General features: G+C 33.4%; 2 protein-coding genes across 3 annotated transcripts; both read right to left on the reverse strand.

Annotated features, from left to right (window-relative positions):
* Positions 1-20: 20 nt before the first annotated feature.
* LOC129900570 (two-component response regulator ARR17-like) lies at positions 21-2,314 on the reverse strand. The gene is made up of 5 exons (XM_055975572.1): positions 2,083-2,314; positions 904-983; positions 555-632; positions 376-446; positions 21-277 (listed from the first exon to the last, which is right to left on the reverse strand). Exons 1-5 carry the CDS (start codon positions 2,180-2,182, stop codon positions 181-183), a joined length of 426 nt encoding a protein of 141 aa, XP_055831547.1. The 5' UTR covers positions 2,183-2,314; the 3' UTR covers positions 21-180.
* Positions 2,315-4,468: 2,154 nt separating this feature from the next.
* Positions 4,469-16,030, reverse strand: LOC129899707 (probable methionine--tRNA ligase). 2 transcript variants are annotated; one of them, XM_055974736.1, is made up of 13 exons: positions 15,824-16,030; positions 15,595-15,693; positions 15,342-15,512; positions 13,617-13,682; positions 11,044-11,109; positions 10,316-10,384; positions 9,802-9,950; positions 9,585-9,675; positions 9,393-9,461; positions 8,877-8,968; positions 5,440-5,503; positions 4,797-4,936; positions 4,469-4,711 (listed from the first exon to the last, which is right to left on the reverse strand). In XM_055974736.1, exons 1-12 carry the CDS (start codon positions 15,896-15,898, stop codon positions 4,832-4,834), a joined length of 1,116 nt encoding a protein of 371 aa, XP_055830711.1. In that variant the 5' UTR covers positions 15,899-16,030; the 3' UTR covers positions 4,469-4,711; positions 4,797-4,831. The 2 variants fall into 2 exon arrangements, with proteins under 2 accessions (XP_055830711.1, XP_055830710.1); XM_055974735.1 differs by lacking the exon at positions 4,469-4,711 and having other exon boundaries at positions 4,713-4,936.
* Positions 16,031-24,242: the final 8,212 nt, after the last annotated feature.

Genomic DNA, 24,242 nt, shown 5'->3' on the forward strand with positions numbered 1-24,242 from the left:
TGACAACTTTTGTGTAAAAGTGGCCAAAAAAGAAATGTGAATATTCTGCATAACTGAAAAATGATGTCTTCATGAAAGGGATTTGAGCTAAATCTCAAAAGATAAATAGACTTTAAACATTTAACTTGATGAGTCATTAGACAGATAGACACATAATAACTCATACATATTAATATCTCTCTATCCTCGGCATTGCATTATTTGGCATCTAAGTCTTTCGACATCAGAGTATTTCAGAGGCTTCAGCATGAAAATTTGAGCTCCTTCTTCCATGCATCTGTCGAAAATTTTACACAAATATTTTTTCAGTATATCATATGACATGACTGCTACAAATTGATAAAGTATAAAGAGTTGATGATTTGTTATAATTACTGATTAATTCGAGTTGGGATATTCTCCGATGACATTATCACAACTGGCACATCCTTCATCATCGATGACCCCTGCTTGCAATGCATTCAATTGAGTTCGAATTCTTAAGGAATAACTAAATTAAAGATCTACAAAACAGGTAGTATTTTTGTAGAATTAATATAGAAAAAAAAAACTACCTTGATTTTCTTGAGCAGTTCATAACCTGTCATTCCTGGCATGCAATAATCTGTTATTATCATATTAACCTTTGAACCCTTCACAACAAATTAAAAAAAATGTTCATTAACATTACCACAACTTTAGTAAGAGCCTGCATTCAGAAAACGCAAGCAAATGTCATTTTCGTTTTTATGAGTTTTAAGTTATATACACTGAATTGCAATTTAATTTATTAGAACAACATGCTATTACTCTATTTTCAAGAATGTCATATCAGTCTTAATATAGAGAAATACAATAAGGTAACTTAACTTGATAGTGTAACAAAATTAATTTCGTCTCAATGTTGATTGAATAGACACTCACATTGCTATTTGTAGAGCTGTCCTGATGCGCTGCCAAACCCAAATACTCCAAAGCCCTCAGACCATCTTCTGCAGTAGTTACTGAAAAAAATCTTGCAAATCATCAAATAGATCTATCTTTCACTTGTGATTTAATACATGTTTCGAACAAGGGTGGAGCCACCTAGGATCGAAGGGAGTTCATAGAAATATTACATTATTTATATATAGTTAAATTATCTATTAGGCTCCTCTAATTTTTTTAAACCTCTCAGTGAAAATTTTGTCTTTGCTACTGGTTTCCCATTTATGTTAACACGATAGACATACACAATGGCCATTTTAGCACAGAACAGTTTAATTTCCGACCAAAATCAGAATATCTTGATACAATATGTATAATTATGTTATCCGGGCATGTGTATTTCCTATTTTTGGATCAGGAAAATAATTGAGTCATGCACGTTATATGAAGCACAAGGGCTAAAAAGTCTACGACAATTAGGATTCTGAAAGATTTTACAGCAAAAGAAAAGTAGTCTGATTACGTAGGCACAGCTGTGGTCAAATCCAAAAGGTTGACTTTAAGGATTTGGTACAAGTAAACATCAATTTAGTTAATTTCCGGTACCAAATTGATATTTACTTTATATTTGTTTAACTAATGATTTTGGGTTTGAGATTCAAATATAGATTATAGAGGCGCTATTTATCCTCTAATGTGGAACTTTATCCGATGTAAATCTAAATTTAATAAGATCCTAATATAAATATTGAACATCGGTGAAAAATCAATATATATGCCGTGAAATGGTGATAGCTCATACTAAAGGGACTTGATTTGAAAGGATATGTACATAAATTCTTTTCTGTTTTCTGTTTTCTGGGAACGGTCTCTTTGCCAGAAAATTTATAATATGTAAATACGGTAAAAATGAATTATTATTTTTTTTGTCATATATGAACTATTGAATCTCTTTTGTCATAAAGAGAAGATTTTTGTTTAGTGAAAAGGAAGTGCAAAACTTACAAGTTCAATAGTTTGAAGTGTAATATTTTAGTTTTGTTTTTTAATTCCTTGAAAAACATTAATTTCAACATTATATTGGTGCAAGTATTAAAGTAAAAGAAACAGAAACATAGGATGCATCCCTTTATATATGGTAAAATAAACAATTATAAGATTGAATTGTGTGATTACCTTTGCAAGAAGACTTCTTGAGTAATATTTCAACAAGTTTACGATCAAGAAGATTGTCATCGACAGCTAGAACATGGGGTTCATCACTAACTTCCCCCATTCCCTTTGAAATTGATGATAGAACCAAAGAGAGCTAGAAAGAAGAATGAAATAGTTGAGTAATGTGATTGGTATGTAAATTTATATATACTAGTCCATTTAAAAGTGGGAATTTTCTGATGAAAATCAAATCAAAGGAAAGGGATTGTCACAGATATTTTGTGATCTGAAATATTTGATTTTCACCAAAACAATATCTATATTTGTATCACTATGTTGATTCCTCAGATGCTCCTTCCAGCTCATTCCTTTTTTAAAAATATATATATATATTTAAGGGGGAGGTGGCATGCAGAGGACAATATTTTAGCGTTAGTAATTGAAAGTAATACTGATCTTAACTCTTTTATATACACAGCACATTTAATAGATAACGAAGAAAATCATATTTTTCTCACTATTGTAATTTTATTTATTCTTAAGTAATGCAATTTATCTTGTAAAAAATATAAAACTTCAGGCAAATATGGAAAGAAATTCAAACATTTATTTTGAACTTTGAATAATTCAATTATTTTGAACAATTAAAAAAGGCTCAAAAATTCACTTAACATGAAGTAGAGAGAGAATTAAATAACCAAACTACTCCATCCATTCATATTTACTTGCCACAGTTGGATTTGACACACTTATTAAGAAAAATCAATTGTTATTTTACTATATTATTCTTATTAATTGATGTTTGGTATTATGTCTTGAAAAATATTTTGGGCTTTAAGTAATTAATGATAAGGGTAAAAGATGAAAAGAAATAATTATTCTTTCTTGATAGGTTAAAAGTGACAAATAAAGATAAAAATCTTTTTTTTTATAATACTTCCTCCATTCCATATTAAATGAATTTTTGAGAGATTTTTTACTGTTCAAAATAATTGAATTGTTCAAAGTTCAAGATAGATGTTTAAAACTTTTTCATATTTGCCCTTTTATTTATTGAAGTTTTATATTTTCTAGGAGATTAATCACACTACTTGTAAAGTTATATTTATGATTTTACAAAGACAATAGTGGAAAGTATGATTCAAATTATGTCCTTAAATATTTTTCTTAATATGTGTGCATTGTCTCACAAATTCACTTAATATGAAATGGATGGAGTAATGGACAAGTAAAAGTATTTTATTTGTTAAGAAAGAAATCAAGCAGGTCAGTGGAATAGGATGCAGATCAATATCTGGTACAAAAATAGAAAGATTTTGGAAATAAATGATAGCGTATCCAGGAAAATCCTTGTAATGGGGACCAAAATCTGGTTAAAATTTTCTGCAATTAATTTCCACCAAGAGAGGTCTGTTGTCTCAAGAACTCATCAGTAGGAGTAATTGCTAAGCATTCAATTAATAGGTCTAATTTTCACTCCATTTATATTACCCCTTCATCATTCAATTAAGTTGCATTCATTGTGGCCGTCTATTCATTGCACTAGACTTTTTTCATAATTTAAAATAAATATTTTTTTCTAAATTCAAAAAAATTATTGCGACTTTTTTCATATATACCCTTCTTCTTTTTAAAAAGGTACTTAACAGCATTACATTTTCTAGGAGAATAATTAAAAGAATAATAGTGAAAAATAACATTTAATACATAATGAAACAACTACATGCACCAACTAAAGATTAAAATTATTCTCTTTATATTTTTTGGTTGAAAACAAATACAAATTATGTCAAATGCACGTGGTTCCCCATAGGCGCAACTTGAAGAGATTTTACTAATTAACTAATAAACACTGTTTATGTTTATTAAATTCATTTGGGAGATTGGAAGAGCAGGTTTTCGATTTACTAGGGAAGAAATCATCTCTTGATTAAAATATCAACACCGTAACTAAAAGATTCCATATTATCCTTAGTATTGTCACTTTTCTAAATATTTCTTGAAATAAAATAAGAGAAATGTAGTTTATTTACTCCTAAATCAAAATGGATCTCCCTTCACCAAGTGGTGTAGTTGTTATAGCTGAAGAAAGATCCGATTGGACTTTTACAAAAATAAATAAATAAAAGCTGCAATAATCTTGGAAACCAAATATTTGCTAGTATTTGGTGATACGGCAGATACTATTGTACGGAATTTGAAAAACTTAGTCCAAAACACCAAGTTTGTGCCAGCATATCAAATCATTTCAAGGATATGACTAGACATTTGATTAATTGCATTTCACATAACTTTAAAAAAAAAAAAAAAAAAGATCCACCATAGTGAAGATGTTTGCTCTTTTGATACGGGTGAGAGCGCAGAAATGATCACTTAGACCACTTACAAATTGACATTTTCAGATCTCTAAAAATGAAGATCTCTTGTAATAAAACTATAAACAAGCATGTAAAAGGCTACAAAAAGAACCCTATAACTGTTGTGACATTTTGAACAAATGTTTTCTGCACCAATTTAGTTTTTAAGGTTCTCTTTTAGACTATAGACGAAACACGTAAACCAAAATCAGTTTTCCTTGTACTAAGCTTTGTCAGGAAACCCCTTTCTGCTAACCTTCTTCACCTCAAAAACCAAAAATAGTGCAAGTGCCCTAAAAATGAAAGAGAAAAGAACGGTATTTCATGCAAGTTTAACAATACATTTCCAACAAAGATGGTACAAGGAAGAGAAGCTACAATGAAATATGTTATTCTTCTGCTGACAAGTGCAATCACTTGACGCTTGCTTGGGGAATTGAAGATGTGCATGGTCCAGCAGATGTCATGAATGGGATTCCTTTGAAGGTAGCAATTCCTTTGTCATCAGTGAAAAGGTTCTGCAATACATGATGGTCACATGACAAAATTTACATGACAGATATATATAATGGATAGAGGGAACCCCAGAAGATGGAAATGATGTGTAATCATTTTTCTTACCATGTTTGGAAAAACAGATTTCTACTTCATTACCAATATTATATAAATCAAAATGTTAACATGCACCTATTTACACAGTTCTGATCTCTAAGCAACTAAAACTCAGAGACTCCCTATCATTCTCTAGCTAAATAATTGAAACTTAAAAGAACAACCCCGTCTCTCCAGTTAACTAATCAGTCTCATTTTAATAACATTGTTAAGCTAACGTGAATTTTTCATAAGCTTCATGCATCCTCATATGTTTGGAGAGTTGATCAACCTTGATAGATAACAAACAGAACATGACGAAATATTTGTGTTAACTAGTTAGAGAAGAATAGATCTTAGAGTGCAATAAGTTTACTCATCCATTGAACATGGACAAGATTTAGAAATTCATAAAAAACAAGATACATACCACAGCAATTTTCTCAAACTGCTTCTTTTTAGGATTCAGTACATCTTCTGGTTTCCCATCATGCCTACATAGAAAAACGTAGAATCACGAATTAATACAGTAAATTGTTACCATAACATAATCTTCAACTTCAGTTAAAAATTCGTACTACCAAATAGAACAACAATCATAATGTCATATCCAGCCTAACGGCACACTTGCACAGAAGAAACACATGCTAATTATGACATCCATAATTACTAGTATCAAAATGTGGGAGAAAAAGAGAATATTGGACGCTGAGGTCACTCAAGCACTGTGATACGACTCCTCCTTTACAGACTTAGAGCCTGTTTGGATAGGCTTATTTTAAGTACTTTTTAAGTTAAAATAGCTTTTTTATGGTGTTTGGGTAAACAGAGAAAGTGTTTTTGAACACTCATTTTAAGGCAAAACAGCTTTAAAAAAACTGAAAGTGAAAAGCTGAAACTTCCAACTTAAAAAAAGCAGCTTAAAAGATGTTTATCCAAACGGGCTCTTACTCTAGAAGAAAATCTTTACAAGCATGTGAAGATAATATATCTTAGTTTCTTTGTTTTAAATAGGATAAAATATATAAGCAGTAGTTATCTATAGTAGCTTTAAGCAACAGTTATTACCGGTAGTTATCTACAACGTGATTGTTTCTATGTGTTAGGAGTTATATTTATGTTTAGTATAAATATATGTATTTAGGAGAATTCTGTACAAAAAAACTATTGTTATCTTCGTATCTTTGTATCGGGACATTTGTCCACTCCATACGGACATAGTTATTGGTTAATACGGTGTTTAAGATCCTTGCACTTTATTTAACCAATAAAGTTTCATTATCATCTCGTTTTCATCCTAGTTTCTATCAATTTGGTATCAGAGCAGATCGATCCAATATGGTCATACCAGATCTTCTACTTCTCAAGAAAACGCTCCCAACGTTGAATCTCTTGCCCAACAATTATTTGTCATAGCATCAAAACTAAATACTATTTATTCGCTGGCAATAGAAGTTGCTACATTGAAAGCCCAGAATGGTTGTGTCCAAGAAGGGGAAACTAGCCACCGGACCCGTAATAGAGAAAAATCTACTTGGCGAGAAGAGGAAGAAGACATTGATAGCTCAGCGTGGCCAAAAACTCCTTCCCGAAGGCCACACACAAAGATGGAATTTCCCTGATTTGAAGTAGGTGATCCCAGAGGATGGATTTTGAAGGCAGAAAAATATTTTTGTTGCCATCAAACTCCAGAGGAACACAAAGTCGACATCGCGGCGATGTATCTGGAAGGCGATGCTCTTGATCTATTTTCTTGGATAAATCGTGAACGCACTTTGCTTTATTAGGAAGAGTTTCTTAAAGCATTGCAGCATAATTATGGTCCTGCGGAGTTTCAAAATCTCAACGAGCATCTTTGTAGCATTCAGCAAAACGGTTGGTCTAGGGTCACCAACCGACGAGATCACTGTCTTTTAGGGGTGTTCCTGAATGGACTAAAATAGGAACTTAAATTTGATGTTAGGATTCACAAACCCAGAACAGTTTACAGAGCCATGAATTTGGCACTTGAATTTGAAAATAAATTAGGTCCATTTCGCAGCAATAGAGGGTCATATTGGACCCCAACTAGCAGATCCATTAAACAAAACCCATTACACTCTTCTATAAACACCCAGAACAATTTTAACTCTTCACTTCAAAATCCACGCAACAATGCTTCTCTATAAACCCAGAACAATTTTAACTCTTCACTTCAAAATCCATGCAACAATGCTTCTTCCAATCCAGCCACTTCCCAAACTCTTCAAATGCAAACATGGGATACCGAGAGGAGAAATCTTATGGCACAAGGTCTTTGTTATCCTTGCCATGAGAAATTTGCACCCTGTCATAGATGTAACTCTGCGAAACTGTCACTCATGGAGCTTACAGGAGGAGATCAATTGGAAGATGTTGACGAGGTTAATGCAAGAATTGTTGGTGACCCTCAAGAAACTGACATTGCTGAAATTTGCTTTCCATGCCATTTTAGGACAGTCAACTGGTGCTATAATGAAGCTTCAAGGTGAAATCAACCAGAGAAAGGTTTTAATACTTGTGGATAGTGGTTCGACACATAATTTTGTGGCTGAATCCATTGTAGAGAAGCTTAAGCTCCCAGTAGAGATAGTTCCAACATTCGGTGTGCAAATAGATAATGGGGACATCATTCGATATAATAAAGTTTTCCGGAATCTTCAAATTCAATTGTCGGGTTTTGCCATTACTCAGGATTACTACCCTTTTGCACTTGGAGGGGCTGATTTGGTTTTTGGTATCAAATGGTTAGCTATTCAAGCTAACGGGAAGGATATGTTCATAATTTTCAATTGGAAAAGGAAACGTTACAAACTGCAAGGGGTGAGATCAGCAAATTCCACCACGGCTTCTCTCCAATCTTTTAATGTGGGTGAATTGGAATTCATGGTAGAACCTAAAAAAGTTTTATCACATCGATGGGTCAAAGAAGCTGGTGCTTCTACTTTGGAACTGCTAGTTCAATGGGTTGACCGTCCCCTTGAAGAAGCTAGTTGGGAGAACTATGATCTCATTGTTGATCAGTTTCCTTCTTTTTGCCTTGAGGACAAGGCAAATTTTCAGGGGGGACGCACTGATACGACTCCTCCTTTACAGACTTACTCTAGAAGAAAATCTTGACAAGCATGTGGAGATAATCTATCTTAGTTTCTTTGTTTTAAATAGGATTAAATATATAAGCAGTAGTTATCTATAGTAGTTATAAGCAGCAGTTATTACCGGCAGTTATCTACAACAATAATTGTTTCTGTGTGTTAGGAGTTATCTTTATGTTTAGTATAAATATATGTATCTAGGAGAATTCTGTAGAAAAAAAATATTATCATCTTTGTATCTGGAGATTTGTCCACTCCATACGGACAAAGTTATTGGTTAATGCAGTGTTTAAGATCCTTGCGCTTTATTTAACCAGTAAAGTTTCATTATCATCTCGTTTTCATCCTAGTTTCTATCACACTGACAACTGAGTATCTATCTAATGACACTGGAATTTCAAATGATCCTTTTTCACAAAATCACCTTCCAAGTTGAAAGACTTTACTTCCTATAATTCTCAGCTTCTTTAGAATGTGGTTAATATAATCCAAAAATCTTCTAACATAAGCCTGAAATTGGACAGAACTTAACAGGTAATGGCAGAAAGGCAGAGCCCAAGAATTAAAAGCGAACATGACACGGATGGTTTGTGAAGAAAAGGTTTTATTAATTTTATTTATTTTTATGAAGAAAATCTATTTATTAATACATTTGACATAATATATGTTATGTCAATCAGTGACAAAAATCAAACGGACAGAAGTTGAAATTTGAAATTTATGCAATACCAAAAGGTTTGGCTACAAAACATACCCAGAAAATGAGATGCATTCCCCAACTTTGGCACCTTCTGGTGCTATAAGAGGCTCCACCATAGTATGATCTTCATTAGAAGCACATAATACCTAATAAAGGAAATTAAGAAAAAAGAGTTAAAAGCAGTAAAGAAATGAGAGAGAGAATGGCGAAGGAGATAATATTATGAAAGATTAACTAGAGCTAGACAACTCTACACATTCCACCACCAATCTTTTTACATTTATAGTAATAACTAATTTTTCCTATGCGCAAACTAGAATAATCTGAAATTCAAACTGCTTAAGTGGATGATGTTCTAACTACCTTAAGCACGTCTAGATATTGAATAAAGTAAAGTACCATAGAGACCAAAAGTCTTAAACAGACTTTGAATTCACCAGATCCACATCGCAAATGAAAAAGCAAGACGAGTATATTAGGAAGAGGAAGTAGATCATTCAATATAACGCAAAAGGTTCAGTAGCATAAGCCAATGTGAAATTGCTCATAGCTTAGATGGGGATATAATACCATTCCCTCTGATGTGACATCACGTAGTTTTGATGGTTTCATGTTTGTCACAAGCACCACAAGGCGATTCTGCATGCACAACAACAAGAACAAATTAATTAGAAGAAATGGAAGTGCCCAAATGATAGAGCAAATACAATTCAGAGAAGCCAGAAATAGGCACATATGAATGCTTAACGACAGAAAGCGTACAGTCAACTGTTCTGGACTGCAAAACTTTGCCAGGCCACTAACTACTTGCCGACATTTTGCTTCTCCAACATCTATCTCCTCAACCAGTAAGCTGCACACAGGGATAACACAGGAAAAGGTTTTACAACTAATTAAGAACTGTATAAAGTTGCTAGAGAGTGGACAAGTTTAGGGAAAGAGACTACAAATAAAACGAATGAGAGATTAACTATAATACCTGTCAGCTGATGGATGTTTCCATGCTTTTTTAATGTGGCCAATCTGTAATTTAAGCAAACTAACACTGATATCTTTATCTTTCTCATCTACCTTCTCAGGTAACTTCTTCTTTTCTGCAGAAGTTTGATTATCTGCAGCAGCTTTTTTCTTGAGACATTTTAAGGGACAGGTGTTAGAAACAGTTCAAACTTGAGCAATTTCAGAGAAACTAGAAACTGAAAGCATCAAGCATGTGCCACTATAACAAACAAGTCATATCAGAGTACCTAGGACTGCAGCAAAGACACTAATAATAAGAAATGACAATATTTTCTACTGTCACTAATTGAAGAAAGCAATACAATGTTTTGCTACAATTGCAACAAACAGTCCAGAGAATAAGAAATAAAATGAGATAATGAAAAAGTTTAAACTGTAGAAAGAATGAAAATGAATGAAGGGTAAACTGCTAAAATCACATACCACACCACTATTTTTCTTTTTTTTTTGGAGTCCACAACTGAATTACTAACCGGTTTGGTCTCTGCATCAGTCTTTTTGGCATTTGACTCCACTTCTACCTTCTTCACACTTTTTGATGCCTGAATCAATGTCAGAGAAAAAGAATATTAATATAAGCCCATTGTTGGGCCTAAAAGTTGCTCCCTTCGTACATCTTTACTTGTTCAATATACTAAAAATAGTTGTCCAACTTTACTTGTCCAGTTGGGAAAATCAAGAGATAATTTACCATTTTGTGTGTATTTTATCCTTGCTATTAAATACTATTCATTTTCCAACATTTAGATGACTTATAATTAATAAGGGTTTCCAACATTTAGACGACTTATAATTAATAGGGGTGGTATAATAAAATTACCCTTTTATTTATAAGGGGTTTGCCAAGTGAAAGATGAACAGAAGGAGCAACTGAGACAAGGAATGATTCAAATCAAGATAGTATACTAAAAAAGTGTTATTGATAATAGAAACTTTTCAATTTAATATTCCATGGTAGCATCCAAAAGAGACAAAATGTAGTATCACATATCTCCATTTCTACTTTAAGTATTGAAAAAATGTTAATAGTGTTCAATTAGTGAACACTACATTGGTGATTAGAGTGGACGTCATTGCTCCTGTTCTGGTAACTGGAAATATAGCAATGCATAGTTTGAAACAAGTCAAAAAGCAAATCAACTCTGCTCTCAAGCTAGTTCTTCAGAAAGTCTTAGATCATTACAGTAAAGGCATTACTCACAGGTGGCTCAAATTGGATTTTTCCCAGCAAAATTTTTTGGAATGCATCTCCAACGTCACCTTTAGTCTGCATAAAAATAGATCAATTCAAAGATGTATGCTCGTGCTCAAGATAAATCTATGTGCAATCAAATGTACGCAAAAGATTTAAAAAGTTTAATGAATACAAAAAAGCAGTTTGATGTTTAAGCACTAAGTGATTACTCTGCAAGGACAAACATCATTAGAATGGATTAGACTTGTAGTGAAAAGTGATTTTTTTCACAATTCATAATAAAAAGGCCAAACACATAGATAGACACTTTAAGTTGTCACCAACTGCTAGATAGACACTTTTAACTTTATAAGTAACCATTTAGACGCCTCTACTTGGCAAAGGTGTCTCTTGGACACCTAAGTCTGATCTAGCACCACACATTTGAAAACATTAGATGTTATTCAAATTCATTTCCAACTGAAAAGTATAGTGAAATGCTTTTTTCCCCTTATAATGTACCTCTATTTCAGCCCAAAATATTTAGCCATAGAAGAGTAAAGTCAAGTACACCAAGAAATCTACTAGAATATGCATGTATGAAAAATGCTTATATGTATTTTTGTTGCATATGGATGAATTTGGCAGGTCACTGGTGCAACAACTTCATTCCTTTCCAGATCTCGATGGCGAGAAAGTGAAGGAAATAAACTTGAAATTTCAACCATTTGGAGACAAGCTTATCATCAGCCTAGCTGGATCAAAAATTTCAACCATTTGGAGGACATAGAAGCAGGAAAACATAGATAATTTAAAATGACAATTAATTTGGTGGATACTTGGTTCCTCTTTACCATGGTTGGCCAGTGGCCAGACCATAGATGGCTGCAGAGAATTCATGCATTACTCCCACTGCCTCTCCTACGGACCCACTTTGCTAATATTGCTGCTTGTGGCTGCCATCGATATTTTCACCAGTGTAAACAGGAAAAGCAGTTTCCACCTTTCAACACCACAAAGCTCTTGAGTACCAAGTTCACCATCTCACCTGCCCGCCACTGCATCGTGGAACTTGGGAACAAGGTAGCCTGCATTCTCCATCTCCACCAACGATCTCCTCCACTTACGACCCATAAGGGTTCGGAATTTTTTTAGCTATGGTGGCTTTGTGTTTTTTAAGAGGAAGAAAATGATGGGAACTACAGTGTAGTTTTGATGATATGTGTATGGAGAAGAATAGAAAAGGGTGCGGGTGATGAAGAAATGAAGGAGAAGGACATCTCGTCAAGGGGTTGTTTGGCGTGGATTTCTTTGTTTTAATTCTTTTATTCTTGCGCAGATGGGTCAAAATTCTATTTGTTTATCTAACATGTCAGAAGAGATTGTATCTCACGCATGAGTTCTTCCGGACCCAGGTGGCTGTCTATCTGGTGATAATAGTATTGTCAAAGGTGCACTTATGACTTGAAGTGAGGCTGAAAACGTGTTAAGCGCTTCACTATCACTTAATGTGCACTTCAATGTTGTCATCGAGATTCTAAGGCATACTTTTCCTTGTCAATGAGTCTCTTCTGAAGAGGTGACACTAAACAATTGATATTTCACTTTATTAAAATTCAATTTCTTTGTTCATATATTTTCCATTCACGCTTATAATTATTGGTCTTGAACTAAACATATCTATTAGTATTTTTTCTCCCTTTGTGCCTTTTTTCATTAAAGCCCGTGATTTATTTGCACTTAAACCATGAACAGAACTTTGAGATATTTTGCGCTTTTTGCTTTTGATAACATTGGGTCACAAGAATAGTTAATGTGTCTATTTGACAGTTGGCGAAACTTTAAGTGTCTATTTATGGATTTGACCTAAGAAGAAACCTGAGTAGAAATAGAATGAACCTGAGAGAAAATAGGACCAGGAGACCAGTTGTGCCTACAAAAGCATTATTTAGTTGAAAAAACAAATAAAAGTTTTTTCCAGTATTTTCCCTTGAAAGCCTATGATTAATTCAACTTCTTAGGCCCCATTCACTCATTTAAAACATACCACATCAGACAATTGAAGAACAAAACTAAATGAGCCAATTAAACATTTATGGCATGGACGAATGATAAAACTAAAGCAGCCCCGTGATAAAATGAGCCAATTAAACATTAAACAAAGCTAAAGTAGCCCCACATTTTTTTCACTCACATTAATAAAAGAATACATTGAACTACAACGCTAAACAAGTGTGCCAAATCTCGATAAGTCTTTTTCAGTTTTCCTTGTCAGAATCGTAATAGTAACCACCAAACAAGGAAAATCATAACAGCAACCACTTTCTTTTTTCCCTTTTAATAACGTATCTCCTCTTTGTATTAGTATTACTCAATCCTCAAGTTGAAGAAAGTCATAGAGAACCATGCCAAATCAGATGAAAGTTCTATCTTAAGTAGAGCAACCCGCAGGCATCACCAGACTCAGCACATCTAAGCCATCGTGTAAGCCTTTCATTTTGACACTATATACCGCAGGATGGAGATCCTAATTTCCATATTATACCACTATCTAAATCTCAATATGAAAATATAATGCCCTGATAAAAACTCTAGCATACCTGGATATAGTCCATCCATCTAAGCAAGTGAGGCAATTTGTTTCTGTCAGAGTTTGAAAGACTGATCTGGTGGCAGAGAATTACGATAGCATGTTAGAATAGTGTGTAAACTGAAAAAGTTAATATCCAAAACAACAATATATTTCGATTAAGGAACTGCAAAAGATGAACAATTAAGAAACCACTTATAATACAGTTACGACAGAGAGAATAAGAACCTAATTGACTAAAGTCAATAGAATCTTTAACATTTATGCCTAACATGAAAATCAATATCATGTTTAAGTAGAATATAACTCTACAAAAGGTGTGATTGGTATGACAGAAAATGTTTTCCTTAAAAAAAAATCATGTCCAAGAGAAGATAAAAAAATAACTTCAGACGCATATAGGCAGAAAAAATTTCCTTCAAAAGTATCTGAACTCTCATTCAATATTTTTTGTTTGTACGAGTAATAAGAGAATTCATAGATGAATTTGCAATAATCCAATGAATAATTACATAAAATGCAATTCCTCAATTGTACTTAGCATTAAATCTACATCATGTAAGAGGACTAGGTTGCACAAAAAAGCAAGAACAAAAATACATTTGTGTTTTAAGCCTTTAAGGCCAAGTATATTTCTTATTTTCCTTCAAAAATCTATTATTTCTTTCAATCAAAAATGTCCACAAAATGACTTGAGAAATAGTAATCCAAGTATTTTGGGATTTCTTGTTGAGACACGCTCTCTTCAATCAAACTATGCAGCAGTCGATCATGGAGTTAGTCCAACATATGCCAAGTATTGCAAAACATACACTCCAAAGCAGTCTTGTGACCTTACAGTGCATAAGGAGGTGACATACACTCCAAAGCAGTCTTGTGACCTTACAGTGCATAAGGAGGTGACATACTTCTTCAACATGCTCTTCACATAAAAGGCATCTGCTACATAATTGTATTCCTCTTTTTTGGAGGTCAGTTTGTTGAACTCTTGTTCAATATTACTTTTTTTTTTGTTTCCCATCCGGTGTCCGGTACTCGCATTTGAGCCCGACTAATCCGGTGCATAAGGGCCCAGTCGGGGGAAAGCGCTCCCTACCAAGGATATTTTCATACATAGGGATGGAACCCGAAACCTCTGGTTAAGAAAGGAGCAGCCCCATCCACTACACCACATCCTTTGGTGGTTGTTCAATATTACTTGCCTCAATTACTATTTATATAAGGCTAGCATTATCTTATTCTTCATTTTCATTACTACTGTTGCTACTTTTACTTTGGTTATCTTTACTATAATTGTTGTCAGTATTTTTCTTATCTTATTCTTCATTTTCATTATACAGTTGTTACTTTTACTTTAGTTTTCTTTACTATTATTGTTGTCAGTATTTTTCTTTCTTCAATATTTTCATCATAGCTTTTTTACTCTTGAATTTTTTTCATACAAGTTCTAAAATACAATTTTCTTGAGCCGAGGGTCTATTGGAAACAACCTCTCTATCCCAACAAAGATAGTATTAAGGTAGTGTATACACCACCCTCCCCAGAAGTCACTTGTGGAATTACACCGGATATTTTGTTGTTGTAACAATATTTATTCCTATCTACTGCTTGTATAGTTACCATATGTCACCTACTTTCATACCTAAGCAAGCACTGATTTACTAAGTAAAAATATTCTCCACTGAAAAATATTTTCCTCCAAACCAAAAGCACCTAAAGAGAAGGAAATGCATACCACAGATGAATGCACAGCAGCAAAAACAACAACATCAGCTTCTGAAATCTTGAACCCTTTGCCCAAAATAACAGACTTCTTACTCAAATCCTCATTCAACTCACTTAGAGCTTTAAGGCTTGTCCCAGAATCAGCAGGGAAGTTACTGGCAAACTCGACCCACTTCATTAACTGGAATGAAAAAATAATTTCAATGTCAAATTGAAACTAACAAATCCAAAATTCAATACAGAAAACTAGGAAATGTTGTTACCTCATTATCTTTTGTGATAGAAGGCCCACTTGGGGAAGAATTGAAAATGTCTATACACAAGCTTTTAATGTCTTTATCCAAATTAGTCGAATACGAATTCTGCATAGTTTAGCACCAAAAATAATCCATCAACGAGCAAGTAAATTGATCGATGATTCAATTAATTACATGCATTGCATTCAACTTAATCATGCATACTACAGAATTTTTTGAGGACTGAAAATCTTACTGGGTCTAATGAAAGCATTGACAGGTGCTTGCATAGAGCTGAAACAATGTTTTGCTTGCGATCTGCAGCTGCCATGGTTCGATTCTTTTGGTATTTTTACTTCTTCAACTTCACTTCAATTGTTCAAATCAACCAAAAAACAGGATTTTGTAGGGTTTTATTTTCCGCTTTTGGGCCGGAGCATAATTGGGAATGCTATGCCCATGTTGAAAACGGGCCATATATGTTTTGAGTTGCCAAGGATTTAAGCGCAGAATCAAAATGATTTCTTCCGACAAAATGGTAATTAATGTACGAGGGTTGGACTATTTTGGTCTTTGAAATATATTTTTACTCAAATGGTCCTTCATGTATGTAAAAAAATGTAGATTGTTTTGGTCCTAAATCGATGTAACTGTCTTTTTAACTATATCGTTATATTTAATCAACTTTGTATATTAATAAAATGGGAATAACTTAAAACATAAATGCACAGAAGAGGATGTTGAGGGTAGAGTGGATATTATCTTAACTAGATATTTTGATAAAATTGTTAGAAATCTGTTACACAAGTGTACTAGTTGAATGGACATTTTTAATTGTTAGTTGTCAGTTGTATAGAGTAGTATATATACTCCGTACTATGTATACTAGCTAATTCATTTTCTCAATAAATATACTTTCAATTTCTTCTTCGTAGCTTAGCTCTCTCTCAATGGCTAACAATAGAGTTTGAGAATTGTTTATATACAATTTTTATCATGGTATCAGAGCTACAACCATAATTGTGAGTTGAATTGATCAATCCAAGGAGGAAGACGAATGCAGAGGAAAGGTTAGTGCGTTTGCTAGCTCGAAGTAATAATGGTGACCACAAAGATCGATCACATGTATGCACTCTTCATCCATCCTTCAGATATAGCAGTAGGTCCGATAATTCCTATACAATTGACAGAATCTGAGAACTATTCACTTTGCAGCAGGTCTATGAGAATTCAATTAGCAAGAATAATTTGAAAATCGTAGACTGCACCTGGAGAAAGAGAATTATTCTGTAGATCTAGCTCATTAATGGGATAAGTGTAATATTGGTATGATAGAATGGATACTAGGATTAGTAACAAATGAGTTACACATAGAAATTGTTTATGCACAAAAATCTAAAATTGATTTGGGATGACTTAAAGGAGAGGTTTGATGAAGTGAATACCTCTTGAGTTTATCATTTACACAAGAAAATTGCAACATTAGTTCAAGGTATTGATAGAATAGATACTAAGATCAATAACAAATGAGTTACACACAGAACTTGTCTATGCACAAAAATCTAAAAATGATTTGGAATGACTTAAAGGAGATGTTTGATATAGTGAATACCTCTTGAGTTCATCAATTACACAAGGAAATTGCAATATTAGTTCAAGGTATTGATAGTATCTCTAAAAAAATATAATTTATTAATTTACTATTGAGTTATCGGTTACTAGATATGTTCCCTCTCTTTCTATGTTTTCTGATTCCTCAAATTCTAGCTTTTATGAACCAACTAATCCTATGGATGAACACGTGGATCACTCTCTTTCTAGTCAAGTTGATGTTGGATCTGATTTTTCTATTGTCTCTAACTTAAATCATCCTTCCACTTCTATAGAACTTGTTCCTATGATTTTTTCTCCTTCTGATATTTTACATTTTGATCCAAGCACATCTAATGATTCCATGACCATTCCTGCACTTGTTCCCCCGATGAGGTCTCAAAGAGTGTTTAAGCAGCCTCTTTGGCATGTTGATTATATCACTAAGAAGACTTTTGCACATGTTTTGTATCCCATCAGTGTTCATCTATTTTATGAGACACTCTCTCCTGCCTACCAAGCTTATCTTAGTATTTTTCCACTGTTTAAGACCCTAAGTAATACCAGAAAGTTGTTTAGGATAGTAGAAGGATAAATGTCATGAATTTTAAATTGAAAGCCCTTCAAGACAATTATATATGGGAGTTGGTATGTCTTCCTCCTGTAAAGATTGCCATTGGATGTAGATAAGTCTTTAAGGTGAAGTTGAAGGCTACTGGTGCGGTTGAAAGGTTCAAGGTCAGGTTGGTGACCAAGGTACATACCCAACAGGATGGTCTTGACTACCATGAAACTTCTTCTCCTGTTGTTAATATTACCACTGTCAGAGTTGTTTTCTCCGTAGCTACTCAACATAATTGGCATGTGCACCAACTGGATGTCTATAATGATTTTTTACAAGGTGATTTATATGACGAGGTATATATGCAGCTTCCTCAGGGTTTATTAAGTCAGGGGAACTAGTATTGCTTGCAGTAGGGTTGCATATCGATCGATTCGATTTTAACGTTTATCAGTTCAACTTATTGTTTATCTATTTGTAGATATACTAAATAGTTATAAAATTATTAAAATAATAGATTATCGGTTATTAATTATTTTGGAGTTGATTATCAATTTAACTGTTAAGCTTTAACTTAGAACACAAGGTGATCAACCAAATGAACTATGCACATGAGTTGACAGATTGCATCTTTCTCAAAAGAAAATAGTGGCACATTGTAGAATAATTGAGAATTTGAGACAACCAAAAATATAAGTATAAAACTAAATCCTAAGTCAAGGATTTTATATATACCAAATGGTATAAATATAATTTATTAATTTACTATTGAGTTATCGGTTAACCCATTAAAAAAAATTAAAAGCCATTAAGAATCGATATCCCAATAATAAAAAGATCAAAATCATTACCGAAATTGCTAAACAAATAACATATTATCGATAAATCAATGACTTTTTTTTGATTTGGGTTATCGATATCATTTTGATTTTGAACATCCCTACTTTGCAGACTTGTTAAATCTCTTTATGGCTTAAAAAAGGCTAGCCGATAGTGTAATCTCAAATTATTTGAAGCATTGACACATTCAGGCTTCATTCAAAGTCGTTTAGATCATTTTTTGTTTATAAAGAGATAAGGAACTGATATTATCTTGATCTATGTGGATAACATGCTAGTGTGAAGAAGTAATCTAGCTTTTATTGAAGAGACCAAAGAATCATTGCATCAAGCATTCAAGATCAAAGACTCAGGGACATTGAAGCTTTTCATTGGACTGGAGTTTAGCAGATCTTCCAAGAGAATACTTGTGAATCATAGGAAATATGCACTTGAGATCATTTCATACCTGGAAATTGGCAATGTGAAGCTTGTTTGAACACCTTTGGAGACAAACATAAAGTTGACAACATAGAAATTAAATGAATTGACAAAAGGAACAGATGGTGAGACATTGGAAGACGAAACACAATACCAAAGACTGATTGAAAAGATGTTGTATATGACATTATCAAAATCTAATATTGCTTTCTTAGTATAGAGACTTCATTAATTCCCACAACAGCTTAAGAAATCTCACTGGAATACAACAATTAGAGTCATGAAGCATTAAGAGAGAACCAGCTTTAGGGATTTTGCTGAGTATAGTAAAACCTCCAATACATCGACAGTGTTCTATGATGCATATTGGGCCTCATGTCCCAACAAGGAGATAAATTTTAGAGGTTTTAATAAAGCATGGAGACTCATTAGTTTTTTTGAAAGTCAAAGATATGAAATGTGATATCCGAAAGTTCATTAGAGTCTGAGTGTAGGAGCATCGCTAATGCGGTGTCTGAAGTGGTATGGTTAACTACATTGCTAAAAGAGTTAAATAGAGAAGCGACTATATCTGTAGTTATGTACAGTAATAGTAAAACTGCACTACAAATTTCAGCTAATTCTATTTTTCACGAAAGGACTAAACATAGTGAAATAAATTATCTGATCATTATGGAAAAAATTCAAGAAGGAATGATCAAGAAAATTCATATGAGTTTCAAAGATCAGCTAGAAGATGTATTGACTAAAGGACTGCCACAATCACAACATGAATTTCTAGTAGGCAAGTTTGATATGCTGAAGATTTTCATACCTACAAGCTTGAGTGTAGAGTGATTAAATAAGAATAACTTGAAGCACAGATGCACAAAAGAAGATGCTGAGGGCAGAGTGGACATAACTTTAACTAGATATTTTGATAAAGTTTTTAGAAATCTATTAAACACGTGTACTAGTTGGTTGGATATTTTTAATTATTAGTTGTCAGTTGTATAGAGTAGCATATATACTCTATAGTGTGTATACTAGCTAATCAATTCATTTTCTCAATAAATATACTTTCAATTTCTTCTTCATATCTTAACTCTCTCTCAATGGCTAACAATGATGTTTGAGAACTATTTACATATAATTTTTATCATATATCTCGTATTATGAAAAGACTTTGAAAAACCTCAGAGAATATTATGTTTTTTCGAGTGATTGGCTGCATCTATTCCTTATATTATTCGATCATATAACAAACTTAAATTTAATGTTTTAAGCATTTCATGCATCTTTCTCTGGTACAGATCTATACATCTTGGAGATAGATGCCTAGATAAGGTGTCATGTCGTATATATATTGTTCGTCATGTGGGCTTCACTGAATCCAACTTTTCATCTGCGAGCCCATCTATTTTAGGTCCTCGTCCTTCTACACTTTCCTCGACACAACATGGGCTTCTTCTTGAATTTCTCTGCCTCCAACATTTTCTTCTCCACAATCTTCTCCACCTCAAAAAATCATTAACCCTTTAATTATTTTGGTGACTTTATAAATAGTCCCTCATCCACGTTTAATGTTAATTCAGCTCTGCCTACTATCTCACCTTCTATGGACTATCCAACTCCAACGTCCTAGTCTAGTCCATCCTAGAAAACATCATTTCCAATCTCTATATACCTCATGGAGTCATGATGGACCTCTAAAGTTGCTCACATATTCCTCAATCACCCCTAACTTGTTCATGTCTCCTATATGGCTTGGTATCCTCCCATCTCATTCTTAACATACTCATCACATGATTCTTTGTTGTATGCCTGGCTCATTCATCACACCTATCTAATATTACATCTATTTATGCCTAAACTGAACAGTCCATCAAAGTTACTAGATCCATTACAGTTTGGCGTGATGCAATGACCTCCGAGATAAAAATCTTTTTATGCAACATGACTTGGTCTTTTGTTTGTGTAAGACCCTAGAATTTGAAAAGTCAGAAAATAAGGATCAAAACATGAAATTTCTGAGAACCTACAATTTGGCACCAGGTGATGACCACGGAAGGCCATCACGGATCGTGGTGAGCACCACGCCTCATGGTGAGCCACCGTGGTGGTAACTCTGAGGTTCAGTCCTATAGAGTGAGGTCCACGATAGGGCATCATGGACCATGTTAAGCACTATAGGCCGTAAAGCCCTCTCTAGTGACCCCTGCCTTATGGCCTCAAAAAAATGATTCCAAGGCTAGAACCACGCATCATCACGTATTGCCCTTCACGAATTGTGGTGGATACCGTGGTGGTCACTCCTGCAGACCAACCTACAGGTCCTACACAACGCCCATGTTTCACCTACCATAATACACTACACAGACCGTGAAGGATTACGTGGAGGAAGTTCTGAAACTCTTCCCCGTAACTCCTAAAAATCCAAGTCCAAGTTAATCATCATGGACACCACCATGGTCCGTAATGAGCATCATGGACCATGATGGGTCCTTTGTGGTAAGTCCTAGTTCTAATTAAATGAGGGACAATTCGGTTTATTTTTCTATTCTTTCACTAATGTATATGGATGTTTTTGGGACTAGATTCATTACAAAAATATCCTAAACACATCTAAACCTATTCTTTTCCCTCATTAACTTTCAAACAACTTTAAGTCTTCTCTTTCAAGGATCATTCAAAGTTCATCTTCTTCATCAAGTTTGGCTAGGGTTTCTTCAAGAACAGATCTCTTTTTTCAATTCTAAGGTCAAATTCAATCAAGGTATTTAAGGATTGATCCATGGGTCCCTTTCACCCATGGAGTCCCAAGGTTTCTACTCAAAATCTCATGAATTTCAATTGAATTTGTAACCCCAATTTGATTAATTGCATTGGGTTGTTTCAATTATATTTTTAATTATTATAGATAATCATTATAAGTATATTCCTACATGAATTATAAGATTTTAAGTTAAATTATGAATGCCCATGATTATAGTTATGTTTAAAGATGATATTATGAAGTATTATTATGAAGTCCAATAATTTCAAGTTATTATCATGATTTTCATTCAAATTATGTTTATGAGTTTTACTCTAAAGTCTAGTATGAATTATGATCATGGACTACAAGTATGTTCAACTTATGAATTTCATGCAAGTATGAATAAATGTGACTTAGGGCCCTATGTGGTGACCTAGGACCTAATGACATGAATTATGCAAATATGATTTGTAATGATGAAAGGCCAATACTCACATTGCAATTATGTTATGAAATGAGTTATTCTATTAATTATAAAGTTTATGAACAAGTTATGATATATACTAAGTAAGTTTACTATGTTATATATTCTGTGGGGTTTGAATTAGCACCGAGTGGACTTATTGTGTTTTAAAGGTGTGAATGAGAAATAAAAGGTTGTGACCTTTTTAAAAGGTTGTGACTTTTTCAAAGGATTGTGACCGTTCCAAAAGATTGTGACTTTCCGAAAGGTTGTAACTTTTTCAAAAAAAAAATTGTGACTTTTTTGAATAGTTGCGACTTTTCTGAAATGTTGTAATTTTTGTGAAGGGTTGTGACTTTTCCGATAAACCACAATAAGCACATGTTTACACTACTCTTGATTGTCTATAAATAGAGGATTTTCCTCTCATTTTTAAACATTGAATTTCTCCCTCTTCTGCATATATTTTCTTACAAACAAAGTTGAGTCTTTGTGTGATTTTGTTGCTGGATTTTGAGTTCGATGAAATAATTAAAATTTGAGGTAACGCTACTTTTTTAATAGTTTATCTGTTTTATCTTAGAAGAAATAATCCATAACCTCGAATACAGTGAGGGAATTAAATTTCTTAAGGACATATAGTGAATTTTGTGGACTCGGATACTATTTTTTTTATTTTTATCTTTACAGTTTCTGGTTTACTAACCTTAATACAGGAGGAATATCAAACTTAAGGAATTTAATTTATTTTCTCTTGTATCTTACGGCTCTGGAGATTAAAACCTTTATGGTTTTCTACTGTCCAAATCTAATACTGATTTGAAGAATATAAAAACTTCATCAGTATTCAAGATTCATTCGGTTAACGATTGGAAGAACATAAAAACTTAATCGTTAAACTAGAAATAAGTTGTATATTTCTGCTTCATCTTATATTCTTTTTGGGGGGCTGGAGACTAAAATCGAAAGAATTTCTACTTCAGTGATTAACTTGATTTGAAGAAATAAAATCTTCATCAAGTTAATTGAGTTTTTATTTTTCTCAATTTGAAGAATATAAAAACTTAATTGAGTTGAACAAAAATCCATATTTGATTATTCTGTTGTTTAACACTACTTTTGTTTTGTCAAACAGAATGGGAGATACAAATGTATCAAGTTTTGAAGCAAACACAATGTATTCAACCAGTAGAACACCAGTTTCTACAGCAATGGCTACTGCAGAAAAGCCTGAAAAGTTTATTGATATTGACTTTAAACGTTAGCAGCAGAAGATGTTCTTCTATATGACTACACTCAGTCTACAACGGTTTATAAATAAAGATGTTTCTGTGGTAAATGAAGGAACTCCTGATAATGAAAAGTTTATTGTGACTGAGGCATGGACATATTCTGATTTCCTTTGCAAGAATTACATACTAATGGATTGGAAGATGGCTTGTATAACATCTTCAGTGTTTGTAAAACCTCTAAAGAACTCTGGTATGCTCTTGATAAGAAATATAAAATTGAAGATACAGGCTTAAAGAAGTTTGTGGTTGCAAAATTTTTGGACTATAAGATGGTTGATAGCAAGACTGTGATGTCTCAAGTCTAAGAACTATAAGTCATTATTCATGATCTCCTGGCAGAAGGTATGATCAAATTCAATAGTTTTATTGTTAAAATTGTTGAATGTGTTATTGATTTTAAATTATCCATTAAAGGTATGATCATAAACGAAACATTTCAAGTAGTGACATTAATCGAAAAATTGCCTCCTTCATGAAAAGACTTCAAAAATTATTTAAAGCACAAGCGAAAGGAGATGATTATTGAAGACTTGATTGTTTGGCTTAGGATCAAGAAAGACAACAAGGCTATCGAAAAGAAGGCTAGAGGAAACTCAACAATTACGGGAGCAAATATTGTTAAGGATGGTCCAAATAAATCAAAAAAAGGAAGAAACCTTCTAGACCGAAGAACTATCCTATTAAAAAGAAGTTCAAAGGAAACTGCCACAACTATGAAAAAACTGGACATAAGGCTATGGAATGTCATGCTCCCAAGAATGAAAAGAAGAA

Source organism: Solanum dulcamara, chromosome 8 (assembly GCF_947179165.1).
Source record: "Solanum dulcamara chromosome 8, daSolDulc1.2, whole genome shotgun sequence".
In the NCBI taxonomy this organism is placed as follows: Eukaryota; Viridiplantae; Streptophyta; class Magnoliopsida; order Solanales; family Solanaceae; genus Solanum; species Solanum dulcamara.

Bases quoted from the DNA above. Each gene is read 5' to 3' on its own strand.
- LOC129900570 (XM_055975572.1), bottom strand. From the start codon at position 2,182: ATGGGGGAAGTTAGTGATGAACCCCATGTTCTAGCTGTCGATGACAAT. The intron at 984-2,082 runs GTAATCACACAA...GATTTTTTTCAG, and splicing joins CAAGAAGTCTTCTTGCAAAG to TAACTACTGCAGAAGATGGT. The intron at 447-554 runs GTAGTTTTTTTT...CATTGCAAGCAG, and splicing joins AACTGCTCAAGAAAATCAAG to GGGTCATCGATGATGAAGGA.
- LOC129899707 (XM_055974736.1), bottom strand. From the start codon at position 15,898: ATGGCAGCTGCAGATCGCAAGCAAAACATTGTTTCAGCTCTATGCAAG. The intron at 13,683-15,341 runs GTATGCATTTCC...CTCTGCCACCAG, and splicing joins CTGCTGTGCATTCATCTGTG to ATCAGTCTTTCAAACTCTGA. The intron at 8,969-9,392 runs GTATTATATCCC...TTCCTTTATTAG, and splicing joins ATGTCACATCAGAGGGAATG to GTATTATGTGCTTCTAATGA.